The following is an 18,840-nucleotide window of genomic DNA, read 5'->3' as shown; positions in this document are numbered from 1 at the left end:
TCACAATCTAATTTCTTAATTTTGTGAAAATATTTTTAGCAATAAAATTATGGCATTATAGTGACTAAAACTAAGGGGGTTAAAATGTTTATATTTTAAGAACAAAAGTAATTTCTTACTGTTCTTAAAATGTATGTTTTCCATCTCATGCCTAGATGTTACAGTGACTGGTGTCTTAGCATGAATGCTGTAGCTACTAATATTGATATTATAGTAGCATCTAGAGCAGGGATCTCAAACACAAATGACCACAAGGGCCATATGAGGACTAGTGCATTGGCCCAAGGGGCGCATCACTGACACCCCACCCCTCGCTGCCCCCTCCCCCACTCCACCCCTTTCATGAGGTCCTGCCCCTACCTCGTCTCTTCTCCACCTCCTTCCCTGAGCGCGCGGTTCCCTGTTCCTCCCCCATCCCTCCTGGAAAGTGCTAAGCTCCACCAACAGTAATGCACCCCACTCAAAGGACAAAACACACACTTAGTTAGATTTACTTCTGTTAAAGCCCCTCCACTGCACTGGGCTGCACCACCACTCCACCCCTGCTCTGCCTCTTCCAGGGGTGGCAGGTTTGTAGAAATGTTGGTGGTGCCCAGAACCTGCCTTCCCTCAAACTCCACCCCCACCTGCCTAAGGCTCTGGGAAGGAGTTTGGGTGGGGGAGGGGGTCTGGGGTGCAGGCTCTGGGATGGAGTTTGGGTGCTGGGTGCAAGCTCCGGGCTGGGGCAGGGGGTAGGGGGTGCTGGCTCTGGGATGGAGTTTGGGGATAGGAGGGGGTGCAGGGGTGAGGGCTGTGGTACTGGGGATGAAGGGTTTGGGGCATTGGAGAGGCTCAGAACAAGGGCAGAAGGGAAGGGGAAGGGCAGCCTGCCCTGGCATAGTGGAGGGGGGCACTAGGTGCCTGCGGCAGCAGGTGATGCCAGAAGCCGGCAGAGCGGAGTGGAGTCAGCATGACTTGCAGGCTCCGGGGCAGTGAAGGGCAGCAAGTGAGCCAGGGGGACACTCGGGGGAGACGCGTGGGGTGGCAGGCAGGGCCGGGTGAGAGACCCGGCCCCAAACATTGGGGAGCAGCAAGCAGGGAGCTTAGCTGCCACATAAAATAACTTGGGGGGGCGCAGGGAAGAGCTCCGTGAGCTGCATGCGGCCCACGAGCCGCGTGTTTGAGACCCCTGATCTAGAGGCCCCATGCAAAATCAGTTCCCCATTCTGCTAGGCTCTGTACAAACATATAGCAAGTGACTATTGCAGTGTCACAGAACTCACAGTCCAAGGTCTTCATCCTGCAAACACATTTGCACGTGCTTAACTTTATACATATGAGAAGGTCCATTGACATAAACATCCACCTTGAAGTGTTCAGAAGGTACAGATTTAAAAGTGATCTGTTAGGCTCAGATGCTTAAATGCATTACTGCAAGAAATGCAAAATATTGCTAAAATATAACATCATATTTTTGTACCTAATCTCTAGGAGGCAGCATAGCGCTACAGTGAGTTTTACAATGGTTCACGCAGTAGTTATGTTAACATGTGATGTCGTAGAAAAGAAATACTAAGACTGTTTCTGTATTCCTCCCCCTAGGATTCTCAAAACATCCTAAATTACATGTGGTATATGGAGGTTGGTTGCACCTAAGTTCTCGTTTTAATGCTTGGAACAATTACATGATTTCTGAACATTGACAAAGAAATAGAATCCAGCACTAAACTTGTTCATAGATGCTGCATAATTTTTTCATGCTTATTGAATAAGTGATCGGCAACGATGCATTAGCTTGACTGCTCAAACACATGCTTTCTAAATAAATACATTTGCTATTTTGGCTTAACTTTTTGTTTTGTTGCTTTTATTGCACCTTGCAGTATTTTTGCTGTGACTTGTCCTGTACTGTGTGTAACATGCCTTTCGACTGTAATTAGCATTAGCTAGTGCAAATAATACTTCACAGTAACTTAACTGAATTTTAAAATATCAAACAAATGTACCTGTGACATCTGTATATGCAGGTGAAAGAACTTCGAGAGAAAGCAGAGGCATACAGGCAACGAGTACAGGGAACCCACTTCTCTCGGTATCATCTGAATCAGATTCTTTCAGATAACAACAGACTTTGGGACGTGTCCTCAAATTCCAGTTCCGAAGAAACCATTAGCAACACCATCAGAGCTCTAGATCTAGCTGGGTAAGGTGCTTATTCTGGATGTGAAGGGAATGTAAAATTGTAGCTTTAAAAACTAAAATTTTTAAAAATTAAATTGAGATTTAACACAACTTTAAGATCCCTAATGTTTACTAGACTTTGCATAAATGTTTTTAAAGCAGATGGAAAGTCAAATACTTTTCTACTAAAATTTTATTGTAATGTGTTGAGAACCCAAATAAGGTTCCTTACTGAAGGAACAAGATAGGATACGCTCCCCCGCAGCCTGTTTCTCACTTGGCAAGCAGTCCTTACTCACGCCTGTGTAAGTTCACCAGTGTTGTATTTGTCATCAGGGGTGCTGGAACAATTTGTATAGTGGGGACGCTGAGAGCCATTGAACCAAACTGTAAACCCTGTATATAATGGAAACCACTTCAAGCCAGGGTGTGCAGCAGCATCCCTACTTCCAGCATCTATGTTTGTCATGTACAGTTGTGTCTCTGCAGTTTAAGACTTGCACCAAGCTTCACCCTTTTCTCTAGGTACAAGCTGGGGGTGGAGGGAGAGATCTCTCTCTGAGATCAGAGTAACAGCCGTGTTAGTCTGTATCCGCAAAAAGAAGAACAGGAGTACTTGTGGCACCTTAGAGACTAACAAATTTATTAGAGCATAAGCTTTCGTGGACGACAGCCCACTTCTTCGGATGCATATAGAATGGAACATATATTGAGGAGATATATATACACACATACAGAGAGCATAAACAGGTGGGAGTTGTCTTACCAACTCTGAGAGGCCAATTAATTAAGAGAAAAAAAAAAAAACTTTTGAAGTGATAATCAAGCTAGCCGAGTACAGACAGTTTGATAATAAGTGTGAGAGTACTTACAAGGGGAGATAGAGTCAATGTTGTAATGGCTCAGCCATTCCCAGTCCTTATTCAAACCGGAGTTGATTGTGTCTAGTTTGCATATCAATTCTAGCTCTGCAGTCTCTCTTTGGAGTCTGTTTTTGAAGTTTTTCTGTTGTAATATAGCCACCCGCAGGTCTGTCACTGAATGACCAGACAGGTTAAAGTGTNACCAGTGGGAGAACACTTTAACCTGTCTGGTCATTCAGTGACAGACCTGCGGGTGGCTATATTACAACAGAAAAACTTCAAAAACAGACTCCAAAGAGAGACTGGTGAGCTATAATTGATATGCAAACTAGACACAATCAACTCCGGTTTGAATAAGGACTGGGAATGGCTGAGCCATTACAACATTGACTCTATCTCCCCTTGTAAGTACTCTCACACTTATTATCAAACTGTCTGTACTCGGCTAGCTTGATTATCACTTCAAAAGTTTTTTTTTTCCTCTTAATTAATTGGCCTCTCAGAGTTGGTAAGGCAACTCCCACCTGTTTATGCTCTCTGTATGTGTGTGTATATATCTCCTCAATATATGTTCCATTCTATATGCATCCGAAGAAGTGGGCTGTCGTCCACGAAAGCTTATGCTCTAATAAATTTGTTAGTCTCTAAGGTGCCACAAGTACTCCTGTTCTTCTCTCTGAGATCGTGGGCTACTTTGCCCTTCCTGTTCCCTCTCTTTTCCTGACCTTTTAACCATCCCAATCTGATGAACTGAATTCTCTTGTTAACTGATTAATCACCCAGTCCTTAATTAATTATCTCCTAATTTAGCACATGCAGGGAAGTTTACAGAGTGGTGAGTTAGCCTTAGGCTACTCCCACTCCATCACAACCCTACATTATGTAAATTTTGTCATGCCTACATACATTTGTATTGGTGTTTTTGTAGAAACAAATCAATAGGCTTGTGATTAGCAGATCTAGTCCCACTGCACTTCTGTTTCTAAAATCAAGAAAAAGCAATTATGTATTCAAGTTTTTTTCTTCTGCCCTTTGGAGGCCATAAAGCTGGATGGAGCAGATACTAAATCTGTCATTTTTGCTAGTAAGTTTTAAAGCTTTTTATTAATAATGTTGTATAGCTAATTATTCCTAACCCAAAAAAGCAGTTTGGTCACTTCACCTTAAATCTGATTGTTCAAAACATTGTATGGGATACTATATATAAAACCCCTTTTCTCCCAGGCAGTGTCTTGGAGGCATGCGGTTAGTGGGGAGGGAGAATAATTGATCTATTTGTGTAATTGTAACTATAATAAAAGCAAGATGAAACTTAAGAGTGTTTATTACACCATAATGTCTGATGTCAAATACCAGGCCAGATTTTCAAAACTGGCTGGTTTGTTTTTGTGCAAAATGGATTCTTGTACACTAGTCTCATTTGCATGCACAAATGCCTGACTTCTTTGAACAATTTAAAGACCAAGATTTTCAAAAGATGGAGCTGTAAGATAGGCTCTAAAGTCTGTTTAACACCAGCCTAATTTTCAGAAGTGTTCAGCATCAAACAATTCCCATTGACTGAAAGTCTGCTAGGTGCTCAGCACGTCTGAAAATCAAGTAGGTGCTAAACTTAGAAGTCTACTGTAAGCTCCTTTTTTGAAAATGACTGATTAATCTGTATTCATTTTAATAACTAAACTCTTAATTTCTGACAGGTTCTTGAATTGGATGTATGCAGTTTATGGAAACACATACATATATAGTAAATTGGAAAAAAACAAGTGAATATTTGGTGAATGAAACATTGTTTGCTTTGTTTTATAGAGCTCCTGAGAAACAGATGTCTGCAAGCCAAAACATACTGCAGCAACCTGACTCAATAGAACAGTCCCAACAGAACAATACAGAGAAGTTAGGCATGTCAGATGCCTCCACTGTACCAGTCAGAAGACGTCTAGCTTGGGGTGAACAAGACAGTACTGAACAAGTGGAAAATCAGCCACCAGGATTAGAGGAAGACGAAGAAAAAGAAAATAAACAGGAGTCAGCAAAGGCTCAGAAATTGGAAGAAAATGATAAGAATCCTATTGTGGACAACAGAATAAAAGGGTACATTTTAAAATTTCATTGTCTTCTTACTTTTCCATGCTTTATGGGGTGATTTAAAAATAAACTAAACTTTACAAGCTAGTGCACTTAACAGGTAGTTAGCTAGGGCACTAGTTTGGCAAGAGTCTGTATGCTAATAATTAGCAACAAGTGTCTTAAATTTCAGAAGAAGAGAGGATTTGTTTCTTACACCAATTCCCTTCAGAGGTGAAGGGCAAAATAGAGGAAGAAATAGACCCTGAGCTGCTTCGCAGATTTGGCTCAGCGAATGATTTCCGTCAAAGAAAATTAGATTTTAGTAATGCAAAACTTTTTTTAAAAAAGTGCAATTTGTAGAAATTAAACACAAAATACTATTTAGATTAATATGAATAAATCTAATGCATAACATTTAAAATGTTAAAAGTTGTATAGAAGGCCACTCAGACTAGGCAAGTGATAGCACAACATATAACCATGTGGAAAATTAAAATTAGGCTTCTGCTTCAGACTCAATTTTGAAGGATTGGTAGGACTGAAAGGATAGTCTGATCTGTCACTGTTGAACGGACTGCATAATATAGTGCTTAAGAGTATGTCTACACTGCAGATAGAAGAGTGCCTCCCAGTGTGGGAAGACAGACATGCACTAGCTCTGCCTGAGCTAGTGCACTCAAAATAGCAGGGTGGCATGGCAGCACTGGGGGCAGCATGGGCTGGCAGCCAGAGTATGTATCCAGAGGATCAGGCAGGACTGTACTCAGGTGGCTAACCCAATCCACTGCCCATGCCGCTGCATCCACACTGTTGTTTTTAGCTTGCTAGCTTGAGCAGAGTTAGTGTGTCTATCTATGTGCACTGGGAAGCACCCTCCTAGCTGCTGTGTAGACATACCCTTTGACTTTTTCAGCAAATTTGAACAGTGTTGATGGGCTTTGCAGGAAGCTGTGTCCAGATCTCCCTGGGTGTGGCTTCCTGATACCAGAGAGAGGGAGGGAATGTATTGGTAACCTTGGAGTTCTGACAATGCCTGGGTGTAGGAAAAAAAGTAGGAAGATATTTAGAAATATCAAGGACTTATTTCTGAGTACAGTTGGCTTGCCCATGTTTCCTCTAATTACAATTGAGTTCTAGGTCTTTTACCATGCATGTTTTACAAACTCTGTTGGTAACACATGATGTTCAGTCATATTTTCTATCTTAGAAAATACTTTTATGACCCTCCATCAATGTAGTAGCTGAGCATCTGTGTCTTTAACATACTTATCCTCACAACACCCATGTGAGGTAAAGAGGTGTTGTTATCTCATTCTACAGACTGGGGAAAGAGAGACTAAGTGACTAAGGTCACACAGGAAGTCTGTGGTAGAACAGGGACCGAGGCCAGAGCCCTAACCACTAGACAATCCTTCCTCATTTTTTCAGAGAAAATGCCTCACTACTGAAACCTTCAGCAGATAGGTCAGATTCTTCTTCAGTATCATCAGGAAAACGTGGCAGGCTTTCTACTCCAAAGTTGAAAACACTTGGTGGAGCCCAAAGAACTCATCATGATCTTACCACGCCAGCTGTCGGTAAAAATATTTAAAATGAAAAGCAACATTTTGAGGGAATTAATTTATTAAAAGTTTTTAATGTAACAAAATATTTTATCTTCTGTTACTCTAGGAGGTGCAGTTTTAGTGTCGCCATCTAAAATGAAGTCTTCATCCCCACAGCAGAGAAAGAAAAAGTCTTTAGAAACACACTATTCTTCATCCAAACAAGCCTCAGGAGAAAGAAAATCCAGAGGGGTGAGACAAAGCAAGCAATTGTCAATATGCAGTGTAGAAAAATATAGATAGGATATTCTTTTTATGTCAGTTTGAATAATTGTTTTAAGCGTGTTTGAGGATTGGGATGTTCCAGTCTAAAATTTTCAATGTCATCTGTGATGGAGAGGCTGATAGCCATAGACACCTACTTCCCCTCTTCCCCGTGGGTCCTTGACCCCCCCCATCCCCATTCTAACCTCTTCCCCAAAGTTCCTGCCCCATTCCAACTCCTTCCCCAAATCCCCGCCCTAGCCCTGCCTCTTCCCCGCCTCCCCCCCGAGCACACTACGTCTCTGCTCCTCTCTCTCCCTCCCGGAGCGTCCGAATGCTGCCAAACAGCTGTTTAGTGGCGGCTGGGTGGGAAGCGCTGGAAGGTAGGAGGAGTGGGGATGCAGTGCACTCGGGGAAGGAAGAGGAGGTGGGACGGGGGGGCTGCCAGTGCACCCACTAATTTTTCCCCTTGGGTGCTCCAGCCCCGGAGCACCCATGGAGTCGGAGCCTAAGCTGATAGTTATATATTTTTGTTAAGCAATGGAAACTGAAGGACTATGGGAGGGAATGCTGCATTATCTCCCATATATATTTCTGCTCTGAAGTGTGCGGAGTCCAGAGAAAAGCCTGCTGCCAAGAGCAGCTGAATTCCCTGCTACCCATATCCCAGCTCATTCCTGAAGTCATGCAGAGCTCCAAACTCCATGGGTTGGGTAGGGAAGTATACCACATTGGGGTCATTCTCCCTTTCCATTGTTTTTGGAATTTTCTGCTTCATTTTACTTCAGATTTGATTTCTCTGTACATCCTAGCATAGGGGTCAAAAAGATACTAAGACGGTATTTAGTTTCACGGGTCTTCATGGCTTATGGATTCTAAGGCCAGAAAGGACCACTGTGATCATCTGGTCTGGCCTCTTGCGTAATAGGCCACAGAATTTTCCTGAATTAATTCCCATTTGAACTGGAGCATATCTTTTAGAGAAACATCCAATCTTGATTTAAAAACTGCCAGTGATGGAGAATCCACTACAACACTTGGCAAGTTTTTCCAAAGGCTAATTATCCTCACTGTTAAAAATGTACATTTTATTTCCAATCTGAGTTTATCTAGCTTCAATTTCTGACAATTGGATTTTTATACTTCTGTGTTCTAGAGCCCATTATATTTTTGTTCCCCATGTAAGTACTTATAAATTCTGATAAATTCACCCTTAGCTTTCTCCTTAAGCTAAATAGATTGAGCTCCTTGTGTTCCAAAAATCTTCATAGTCCTTAGTTGCATTACTTCACAAGCAGGTGTGTGGTCTCAATTTCTAAATACGTATAGGATTTCACTGCAGATTTCTCCCAGTGTGGTAAAATACATAGTAGAAGCAGGAACACTAATTGATTTTTTTTTTTTTTTTTAAATTCAGAGTTCAACTTTTACCCTGGGTAATAAGCCTCAGGTCTGAAATGACAAGTCAGCTGTAACTATCCTATGTCTTCTGCTTTCCTGTTTGGCTACCCACTAAAATTTATTCATAATCATAATTCCTTCTATCTTTATATCCTTCACTGTTTCCCGTCATGGAAATAAAATATTGGTTGTTTCCTTTATTCAAGATTTTCCTCAGTATCTCATGGTTGGTATTTTAACAGTGCCACAAATATTATTGCATCCTGTCTCCCTAGGATCCTGTCACTATAGCAATGTTCCTCGCTTCCCAAGTATTCTAAACATCTTTTAGTAGAGTTTTAAACCCTTTAGGGGTTTTGTGACTAAGTTAATGTTGTTTTATTGTTATAAAAGAGTCAGCCCACTTTTCTAAGTCCTACATAGGTCTTCAGTGTTAATAATACTGAGCAATTCATAAACATTAACCTTCACAAAGCTCCTCTGAGGTAACTCAGTATTAATCCCCATATTAATCTCATAGTCCCATTTTGCAGATGTGGAATCAAAACACAGAGGTTGTGACCACAAAGTTGTTGTTAGATGTAGGATTAGAAATTCAGGAATCCAACTACCAGGCTTTTGCTCAGTCCATTAGTTTATACTGTCTCCATGTTTTCTCTGCTCCTAGAGATGGTCATGGAAGCTTGGAAGTGATTTATTTTCCAAAGGAAAGAATCTGACCTGGTATTCTATGTGAATGCACACATGGCCTAAGAGAGCAGGGCCAGATTATATTGAGAAAGCAGTCTAATGCTTTTACACATGTGTAAAGCCTTTTTTTGGTCATGTTTAGATTATCCCCCATAGTGCGAGCTTTGCTTAACACTGTCCCAATGCCTTAAGTCACTTGCCTGGCCTGGAAGCTCCAGCAAGACACAGCCAACACATACCAGCTGCATATGCCTATGTACTTGATGTTTGATATAACTCAAACAAATTTGCAATTTTGTGTATAAACTAATAGTAGCCTTTTCTATGGTATTTCAGTTTGAAGGGGAAGCAGAAGCTGTATCACTACTTGCCTCCCCAGCTGCTGGATTGAAAACTTTAGATCCTTTGCCTCTGAGGAAGGATTCGTGGCCCACTATCAATGCTTCTGATGAAAGCGCTTCTCCCACTTCAGCACATCCAACTACAGCTCCTGTGCAGAAATCAGTCAAAAGTGCTACTACCCCCTACTGGAGTCCATGCTGTCGCATTCAAGGGACTCTCAGGGATCCAGAGTTCCAGCATAATGGTTGTTTTTTTTTAAATAGGATTTTTCCATCCACTGAGTTTGTGTGGTAATTGCTATCTTGCAAATATGCAGGGCCCAAAATTTTATGACTTCAACAAAGAATGACTGCCTATTGCAGAGAAACTCTTTTCTACCAGCATGTTTCATCTTGCTAGAACAACTATACTATTCTTCATCTAAATGAGATACTTTGAGTTATACTGCTGTGGGGAGATCTGGCCTTTGTTCTATGCTTAGGTTCCGGTATCTGTCTGTCTAATAGAGCTTTCTTGATTTTAGTAAGGAATTACTAGATACCTCAAATAATTGGTTCTGTGTGAACAGTTTTGTTCTCTTCTGTAGGCAGCAGGGGGAAAACCTAGTACATTTCCCTGTAGGGTTACTCACACAGATGAGTAATTGGATACCTCCACAACAACATCATACCACTCTACAGTGCACCCTGTGTAGGGAGAAGAGCAAGGACAGTAGGCTAGGTGTGGTACAACACTTATTTCCCCCTTTCACTATATCTTTCCAGAGGAATCAGCTGAAAAGCTGAGGCTGTGATGTTTACATGCCCTTTTATGTGCTGTGGAGCACCCACCTTTGTAGGGCTGGGATGTTCAGGAGAGAGTTGCTGGCAGACGAAAATCTGTCATCATAGTCCTATCTGTGAGGATGGCCCTGGCCTCTACAGGATCACCAGACATCTATGTGGATTTTGAGAGAACTGTAGGTTTTTGAGGACCCTTGTGTGTGGAGTGGGAGAGAAGGGGACAATCCAGCCTTCTCTCTCTTTAAAAGGTCTGTTGGAATCTCAGCACCATTTCCTGGTCCCTGCGGCTGTGTCTACACTGCACAGTAAGTCCCTGCTCTAACTCATGTTTGAGCCCAAGCCACCCTTCCATCCTCACACAAATGTATCTGAGTTAGGTCAGCAAGTACTCAGGACCCAGATCCTAAGGCCCTGCTAGTAGGGTGGGTCAGAGCCCCAGTGCCTGCTGTGACTTGGGTCCAATTCTTGTCATGTTGCAGTGTGGATGCAGTTGAAGCCAAAGACCAGAGTCAGAAGGTCTGCATACTGCAGTATGGATGTGTTAGGACAGCTGAGAGACCTGGGTCCAGGCTTACAATACAGTGTGGTCACTCAAGCACAGGATTGTAAACACCAAGTCCATAAGCCTGGGTCCCACAGACCCAGGTTTACAATGCAGTGTACACATACTCTGTGAACTCTTTATTAGAGGAGCAATTTGGGCCAGAGTGGCTCAGAGTCGTTTTAAACGACAATAATAACCATACTGTGGTGGCATCTATGTGATAAATAACAAAACCCCTCAATCGCTTAGCTGTCAAAGGCCTGGTCCACACTAACCCCCCACTTCGGACTAAGGTACGCAAATTCAGCTACGTTAATAACGTAGCTGAATTCGAAGTACCTTAGTCCGAACTTACCGCGGGTCCAGACGCGGCAGGCAGGCTCCCCCGTTGATGCCATGTACTCCTCTTGCTGAGCTGGAGTACCGGCGTCGATGGCAAGCACTTCCGGGATCGATCCGGGATCGATTTATCGCATCTAGACAAGACACGATAAATTGATCCCAGAAGATCGATCACTTACATCCGGACCAGGAAGTAAGTATAGACGTACCCAAAGTGAAATTTATATGCTTAAGTCCCAGTTTCACAAAACTTTAACCACATGTTTAAGGTCCTGCTCTTGAAAGCACACAAGTCCTTGCATCTTCAGAGATGGATAAAGTATGGTAATAGTTCCACTTTACAATGGAGCGAGTGGCAAACAGGTTCAGTGAGTTGCCTAAATCCAGAGAAAAGTCACTGTTAAAGCTGGGATTAGAACTAGGGTCAGATCCTACCTCCAAGTCCTGAGTGCAAACCATTAGATCTTACTTCACTGTGTAACTACAGTAACAGCCTCCAAAGATGCTGCCTTGAAAAGAATACAGTGCAATACACTTATTCCATCCTCATCTCAGCACCATTTTCAGGCTACTGTTATAATAAACTTATTACAATGGGAGTTGTTATAATGGGGATAAGTAAGGGAGTCTCAGTCCTGTAATTAGTAAGTATGCAGTATCCTAATTGCTAGTTACATTTTTAGAAGTAATGTTCTAAATAGTTTTTGACATGAAGTGTCAACCCATATAGACTTCTGATGCAAAAACACCTCTTTTTAATGGTATAAAAATAACACCTGTGGCCTTTTCTTATAGGGAACGTTGCGAGTCCAAAGATAAGCCATTTCCAGTTACCGCTGCAAGAAAGAAACTATAATGATGAAGGTATTTTTCATTCTGAAGTATTAAACAGTATGTATCATATGGATGAATTCTGACTTTGTCTGCACCCCAATGGGAGATGGATGTATATAGGACATAATGCAGCCATCCCATACGTAGGCCAGTAAAACCTTTATGCAAACCCAGACCATCATATCATCAAAATAAATCCAAATATTTTTCTCTGCCCAGTAATCTGAAAAGCTAAGTACAAACCCTATAAATAAACCGTGAAATGTCATTAAAAATGAAACAGATCGTAGCTGTGGTTCAGTATGGCTAATATAAGTATTTGTTCCAAACTCAGATTTAACTACCCTCTCCACCCTCCACATTTTCACAAGCCTTTCTGCTTTAAGCCTCGACTACAAGCAAAGTGCAAAAGTACTATGCCTGAGGGTGCTCTGGTATTTTTAATCCAACTAGATAGAATATAGAAGTATTTGTAATCTTATTGAATATTCTGTTCTCATGAGAATTTGAATATAGGCTCTATGTATTCTCCAAGGGAGCTTTCAAAATGGAGTGTCTGTGCCAGGAGACTGCCTCTCTGACCTGATGCACTGCTGTACATCCGTAGTATCATTACAGATTTTTGTCACTGCTCTAACAAGATGGTCACTATCAGTAACAGTCTTGTCAATTTTCCAGACAAGGAGAATAAATAGTACTGTGACTTTTCAGAAATCAAACAGAACTTGACATTATACCCTACAATGTGTTGTGTTTTCTGTGAGTTTAAATCAGATTGTTTAACATTTAGTACCATCTCTGAAACTTGCCTTAAATCTTTGAAAGCCTTTGGTCCAAACATTCTTAAATAGATTCCTAAGTTGCACATACAAAAAAATCCCCTTTATGAGCAAACTGCTAATTGTAGCTGTTTATATAAGTATGTGGTTGGGCTTTCAATCCATTTGTATGCGTAACAGATTTATACACTCAAAATACCTGTATTTGGGCACAGTCGAGTCTATTTATGACAGCTCATGCTTCATCACTCGTTTTTAGTAACAAAGATGCAGTCTGGTACAGCACTGTTATCTAAAATGTGTGGTGAGGTTGTGGGATTCTGCAGAGTACCGTTGAATTTCACATGCTTTATGTAGACATATAGATGCTTTGCTGAGCAATAATCGCGGCCCACACATTTTCCAGCCAGCTGCGGTGACTAAAATAAAAAGAATTGCCCTGATCCTCAGCTACAACCAAGGAGCACACAAAGCATCTCAAGGCCAGGGTAGGGGGGGTACAAAGGAGCTTTAAGCTCTGCTTGTGCTCCCAGTTCTAGGCTAGCTGTGCAGCAGCTGGTCCCCTGGAGTAACTGAGAGCAGCTTGAGGACAGCTCTGATTTACACTAGCTGCCAATACAGCACCCAGGGATTACTAGAACACACGAACCAAAACCACACCAAATATGCTGGGGAAGGGGAAAAAGCAAAGGCGTTACTATGCCAATTCTGTACTACTGGAGGATCATTTTATGCTGTAAAGATTGGGTACAATGGCACCAGTTTTCAAAGGAGACCTCACTGCCAGACTCCCGCTGCATTTCATTGAGTATTGGCCACCTAATTTAAAAATCCCAGTCAGCATCCTTGTAGCTTTCTAATTAGTTTCCCCTGCAACAACAAAGCTAACAATAATTTAGAAGTTTGTTTGTATTTGGTTTTGTAGCATCCATTGTCATAAGTGGTATACAATCTTTTGCATTTGAGAAGTCAGCCACAGCTGTCTTAATTGTTTAAAATTTATGTCTGATCTGTGGATTTAGTTATAGATTTGTTTTTCTTGTTGCATGCACTCACAGATGACAGATTGTCCCAGATCTCTGCTCGCTCTGCAGCCTCTAGCTCACTAGCATCTCAGATTCTGGAACGAGCTCAGAAGAGGAAAGAGAATTTTTGGGGAAAGTCGTAGTGTGTTCCACCAGGGAGTCACTGTTTTGTACAATGATGTATTTTTATTGCACAGTTGTGTACTTTTGATTTTTGGGAAATTTTGTATTTTTGGCCTTTCATATACTGGTAAGATGGCCTGACCCTGTGCGATGTCAAGCATTTGACACGTCTGTTGAAAGAGATGGGAGCTGTGGGTAGACAGTATCTACTATTTTACAATAGCCTTCTTTTAATCTTTCAGTTATGGCATCTCTTGAAATTGACCGTAATTATTTTTATACAACGTGTATATAATTTCTAAAGATGTTTTACTACAAGAATATAGTACACCAAGAACAGTATTCTGGGACGATACCATCATTCACCTAATACTGTACCTCAGACATTTGATTTCAAGCATGGCTGAGTTAGGAGACTCATAACATAGTAACTATGTTAGGTGTTTGTTCATAATCCTGTATGAATTCTGAATATGTACAGAACTGTGTTGTCTCGAAGTCATTTAGCAGTATCTGACCTTACTACCCAAAACCCCACATTTAATATTTCAACAAATGTGATGTGATATATGCAACAAGTGTTGAGGTTTTGGTTAGGACTCCAGGATTGTTCTAGTTAAAAATAAACAATTAAAAAAACCTCACGCACTTGTTTCTTGCCTAGAAGACTTTGACAGCTTACTGTATGGGATCACTGTTAGCCGTGTCTGGAGTATCCATATGGATGGTTGTACTGTTCTCAAGACCAGCTTCTAATGTTGGTTTTAGATAGAAGGGGGTAACCTTCATTTCAAACACAGGTATTTAATTACCCTCTCGTATTCCTCAATTACCTCTTCATACTCCTCTTCTAATTGTCTGTTTCTGGGTGAGTGAACTACTGTAATGATGGTCACAGCTAAAATTGATTATGATTTGTGCTGATGGCCTATTTTTTTCTTTTTAATTGACAAAAGCAAGTTACATGAAGGTGAAAATAATTGCTTAGCCATTTAAAAAAAATGAAGTTAATGTTTGCTGTTTTTAAATATATTTGTACAATGAAGAATTTGAATTTTGTATACATTTAAAAATAATAAAAAGAAAAATCAAGTTTGCCTTGTTTCCATTCCGCTTATTATGCCCAACATGGGCAGTAGCTTGCCTTCCAGAAGGCCATTAAGAGTCAGTCTTAGTGGACCTGTCTCTTCCAACAGACAGAGGCAGCTGTTCAGACAATCTCTGTGGCCTTCTGGAAGACAAGCTGCTGCCCTGGAAGAATCCAGAACTGCTCTTTATAAAAACTCAGTTACTCATGCACTATAGACAAGTTGACATTTGGAATCCTGATTAACTTGATCCAGAACCAAAGACCATAGTCCAAGTTGAAAGACCGAGGCTCTCTCTGAACTGGGCCCTACAAACCAGCTTGTTGCTCTATGTTGGTATAAGGAATGAGCTCCTACCACTATAAACAAGATGTAAGAAACTTTTATACAACTGTTAACCCCAGAAGGGAAGGTTGTCTTAAAAAAAAAAAGTTTCCTCAGCTGAAAGAGTTCCTTTAGAAATGTTTATTCTTTCCTATCAAGCTCTTCATACCCATTTCAAGAGGACTCAGCTGCCATTTAAAATAGGGTTGGTTGAAAATTTTCAAGAGTTTTTGATAGAAAACTGGGGTTTTGATGAAGCAATTTTTTGTAAAAAAAAGTTTTCCACCCAATCTTTCCATTTTCTGCCAAAATGGAATGGCTGGAATCAGAAATACTTATTTGGAAATAGTGCTGCGATACCTTATGGATAGGGCCCTATTAAATTCTCAGTCCATTTTGGTTAATTTCACAGTCACAGGATTTAAATTATACATTTCATTATTTCAGATATTTAAATCTGAAATTTCACCATGTTGTAACTGTATGGGTCCTGACCCAAAATGGGGTTGTGGAGTGTGTCACCATGCTTCTGTGGGTCACAACTTAGGACAAGGTGCTGGGAAAAAGGGCAGACACACCCCACTACTGGTGCTTATTCTTCCATGAGATGTACCAAACCAGCAACAAAAGTAAACTTCTGTCTCACCACACTGCCTAACAAAAAGTCAGAAATATAGCCTCCTTAGGTATTCCAGTCCTGGATTCAACACCCAGACACAAGACATCATGATGAGTGGTTATTTAAAACCAATTTCATCAAACAAAAGGTTCTTTTGATCCCAAAGGACCAGCCATGCACCCAGGTCAATATATAACTCAGATCTTACCCAATAATCACGCCGTTGCCAATCCTATAGTATCTAAAATTTAAAGGTTTATTTGTAAAAAGAAAGGTGCGAGTTAAAATTGGTTAAAGGAATCAAATACACAATAATTACGAAGTTCTTGGTTCAGGCTTGTAGCAGTGATAGAATAAACTGCTGGCTTGTTAAGTCTCTGGTTGCTTCCAAATCATTGGAAGGCCCTCATTCCCTTGGTTAGAATGCTCCCATTCGTACAAGTTCATAGTCCAGAGGTTTGGGCAGAAAAGAGGCAAAATGGAGCTGGGCCTTTTATAGCTTCTGTCAAGTGAAGGGAATCCCACTGTTCTCACTGTGGAAAATTACAGGTAACAAGATGGTGTTTGGAGTCACATGTCCAAGTCACATGTCCATGCATGATTTCGCTTAGTCATAGCAGAGGCCATCACAGGAAAGTCCACTAAGTGTAGATAGGCGTCTTCCATGGTCCAGTGTGAGTTAAGTGTTCCTTGATGAGTCATTTAACTTGAATAGTCCGTCCAAGATGTGCAGGCTAAATACCATGTGGGGGTTACCACAGGAGCAATCATTTGAAATACAGGTACATAATTAATATTCATAACTTCAGATACAAAAATGATACATGCATACAGATAGATAATGATATTCAGCAAATCATAACCTTTCCATCGACACCTTACTTGACAACCTCTGTACAAGATTTGTTGCAATTATATAACAGTGGTAGCAACAGTGATCTATATGGTCATATTTTATCAAATAACATCATGGGCTGGGGTTGCAAGGTTACTGTAGGGAGATTGCAGTATTGCCACCCTTACTTCTGTGCTGTTGCTGGCAGTGGCACTGTTTTCAGAGCTGGGCTCCCAGTCAGCAGCTGCCGCTCTCCAACTGCCCACCTCTGAAGGTAGCGCCGTCGCCAGCAACAGTGCAGCAGTAAGGGTGGCATGGTTTGGTATTGCCACCCTTAGTTCTGTGCTGCTGCCTTCAGAGTGGGCACCTGGCCAGCAGCCGCTGCTCTCTGGCCACCCAGCTCTGAAGGCAGCAAGAAGTAAGGGTGGCAATACCGTGACCCCCCTGCAACCCTTTTTTGGATCAGGACCCCCAGTTTGAGAAACGCTGGTCTCCCCCTGTGAAATCTATGTGGCACACAAAAGACCAGATTTCATGGAGGAGACCAGATTTCACAGTCCGTAATGTGTTTTTCACAGCCATGAATTTGGTAGCCCTACTTATGGGAGTTGTAGTTCGGTGGTCTCATTTATGTTAATCTTTGGCCTGAGCTTCCTATCTGGACTATAGTGTCCCATGATGGATGCACCATGGCCAAGGACTCCCATGATGCACTGCCTCCTTTCTCCAAAAGAGGAGATCGTGGTGTTTCATGGGAGATGGAGTCAGGCTCAGCCTATGGAAGAGGCTAGAACTCTTGTGAGGTACTGTGGCAGCATCTCCAAATCAAAATGTTTATACTTTTGGCCAAAAATTTTCAATTGTTAAATTGCCACTGGGAAAATAAACATCAGATTTCCATGGAAAATTTAGACAAAATGAATGTCAGAATTTTCCACAATTTGTTTTTTTGGCCAACTTTGAAACTTTTGGGAGATAATTTTCTTGTGCTTTTCAAGGCAGCCACAGAAAGCTCAGTGCACATTTTCATTCAGTAGTACTGTTCAGATACCACATTAGCAATGCAGGTTTTTTCCTTCAGTTAACTCCCGAAGTCATTGTTAAGCAAGGCCCCTCCTGTTTTGAAGCAGGCTGGATATTGAGGCAAGTTTGAAAGGAAAGCAAACTTATTTTTACTGAATTAAAGATTAAAATATTTTGTTGCCAGCAGCAGCCCCAAGAGAAGGCATGCTCCCTGCTCCTAGGAGTTTACTCAAAATAATCAGCAGCTTATTATTTTTATATTATTCAGTTTATTAATCTGCACCTAGGTTCTCAGTGTGTGCTGTAGTGCTTCACTGTAGACACTACATGACAGACTTCTGTCACTGTAGTAAATCCACCTCCCTGAGAGGTGGTAGCTAGGTCGATGGAAGAATTCTTATACACAGGGCTTAATTTGGCTTACTACAGCTCTCAGTTTTCACACCCCTGAGCCATGTAGCTGGGTCAACCTAACTTTCTACTGTAGATCAGCTCTTAGTGTTGACATTTTGTCATTTTCAGATTTAATGCCTCAGTGAGATGAATAGGGTAATTGCAGTGGAGCTGTTAATTCAGGCTGTCACACTGCATTAGTTAACTTTTCCAAGCTTAAAGAGTATCATAACCATCTGAGCCAGAAATTTTTGAAAACAGGAAAATTTAGATTCTAAAGCATAGTTCTGAAGCAGCAAGTAAATTCTAGGGTAAAGTTCATAGCCCTAGACTACCCAGTACTCTGCCTATAATTAAGTTGCTGCTGCCTAGCCACTATGTTTGTATTATAGTTAGAAGAAGGTAGATGATCGAGAAAACCAAACTACTTCCCAGTCACTGGATTACTCAGTTATTAACAGATCTCCCTCCCACATTATCTTCTAAGCATGGCTTTGGAGTTACCGCTTCCTGGCAGATAGATAGGCATGCTGGGTAGGAAAAGTGTCAAGTGGTTCCATCCACCCCTTCAGTTGGAGCTGTAATTCTGTAATGCTATCCATGCTATCCAGGAAACTAAGCTACTTGAAAAGTGTTTTGGTAACATAGCCTCCTTTGAAAATAGGCACAGTGAACTTGGTTGCTTGATGTCAAATTGTTTGAGTTACATAAGTCCCCAGATTTCTGCTTCATGCTTGACATTTTAGTATCTCAGCTGTTTGTAGAGCGTGAAACTATAGGCAAAGAGTCCACGCCTTC

At 41.4% G+C, this 18,840-nt stretch overlaps 1 protein-coding gene across 3 annotated transcripts in view; it reads left to right on the top strand.

Annotated features, from left to right (window-relative positions):
- The window catches only part of MDM1 (Mdm1 nuclear protein), a 33,360-nt gene extending 18,544 nt beyond the window's left edge, over positions 1 to 14,816 (top strand). For 2 of the 3 annotated variants that reach the window (XM_034770953.1, XM_034770968.1), the window contains 8 exons: positions 1,582 to 1,620; positions 2,007 to 2,182; positions 4,830 to 5,114; positions 6,519 to 6,667; positions 6,762 to 6,886; positions 9,326 to 9,575; positions 11,795 to 11,863; positions 13,671 to 14,816. In XM_034770953.1, the coding sequence (XP_034626844.1) occupies positions 1,582 to 1,620; positions 2,007 to 2,182; positions 4,830 to 5,114; positions 6,519 to 6,667; positions 6,762 to 6,886; positions 9,326 to 9,575; positions 11,795 to 11,863; positions 13,671 to 13,780 (1,203 nt within the window). In that variant the 3' untranslated portion in view covers positions 13,781 to 14,816. The remainder of the gene's footprint in view (positions 1 to 1,581; positions 1,621 to 2,006; positions 2,183 to 4,829; positions 5,115 to 6,518; positions 6,668 to 6,761; positions 6,887 to 9,325; positions 9,576 to 11,794; positions 11,864 to 13,670) is intronic. The other variant, XM_034770961.1, reaches the window with a different exon arrangement.
- The last annotated feature ends 4,024 nt before the right edge of the window (positions 14,817 to 18,840 follow it).

The sequence above is a fragment of the Trachemys scripta genome, chromosome 1 (genome assembly GCF_013100865.1).
Source record: "Trachemys scripta elegans isolate TJP31775 chromosome 1, CAS_Tse_1.0, whole genome shotgun sequence".
Taxonomy (NCBI): domain Eukaryota; kingdom Metazoa; phylum Chordata; order Testudines; family Emydidae; genus Trachemys; species Trachemys scripta.
Note: the sequence above shows the minus strand (reverse complement) of the source record. Positions and strands in the feature narration are given on the sequence as shown.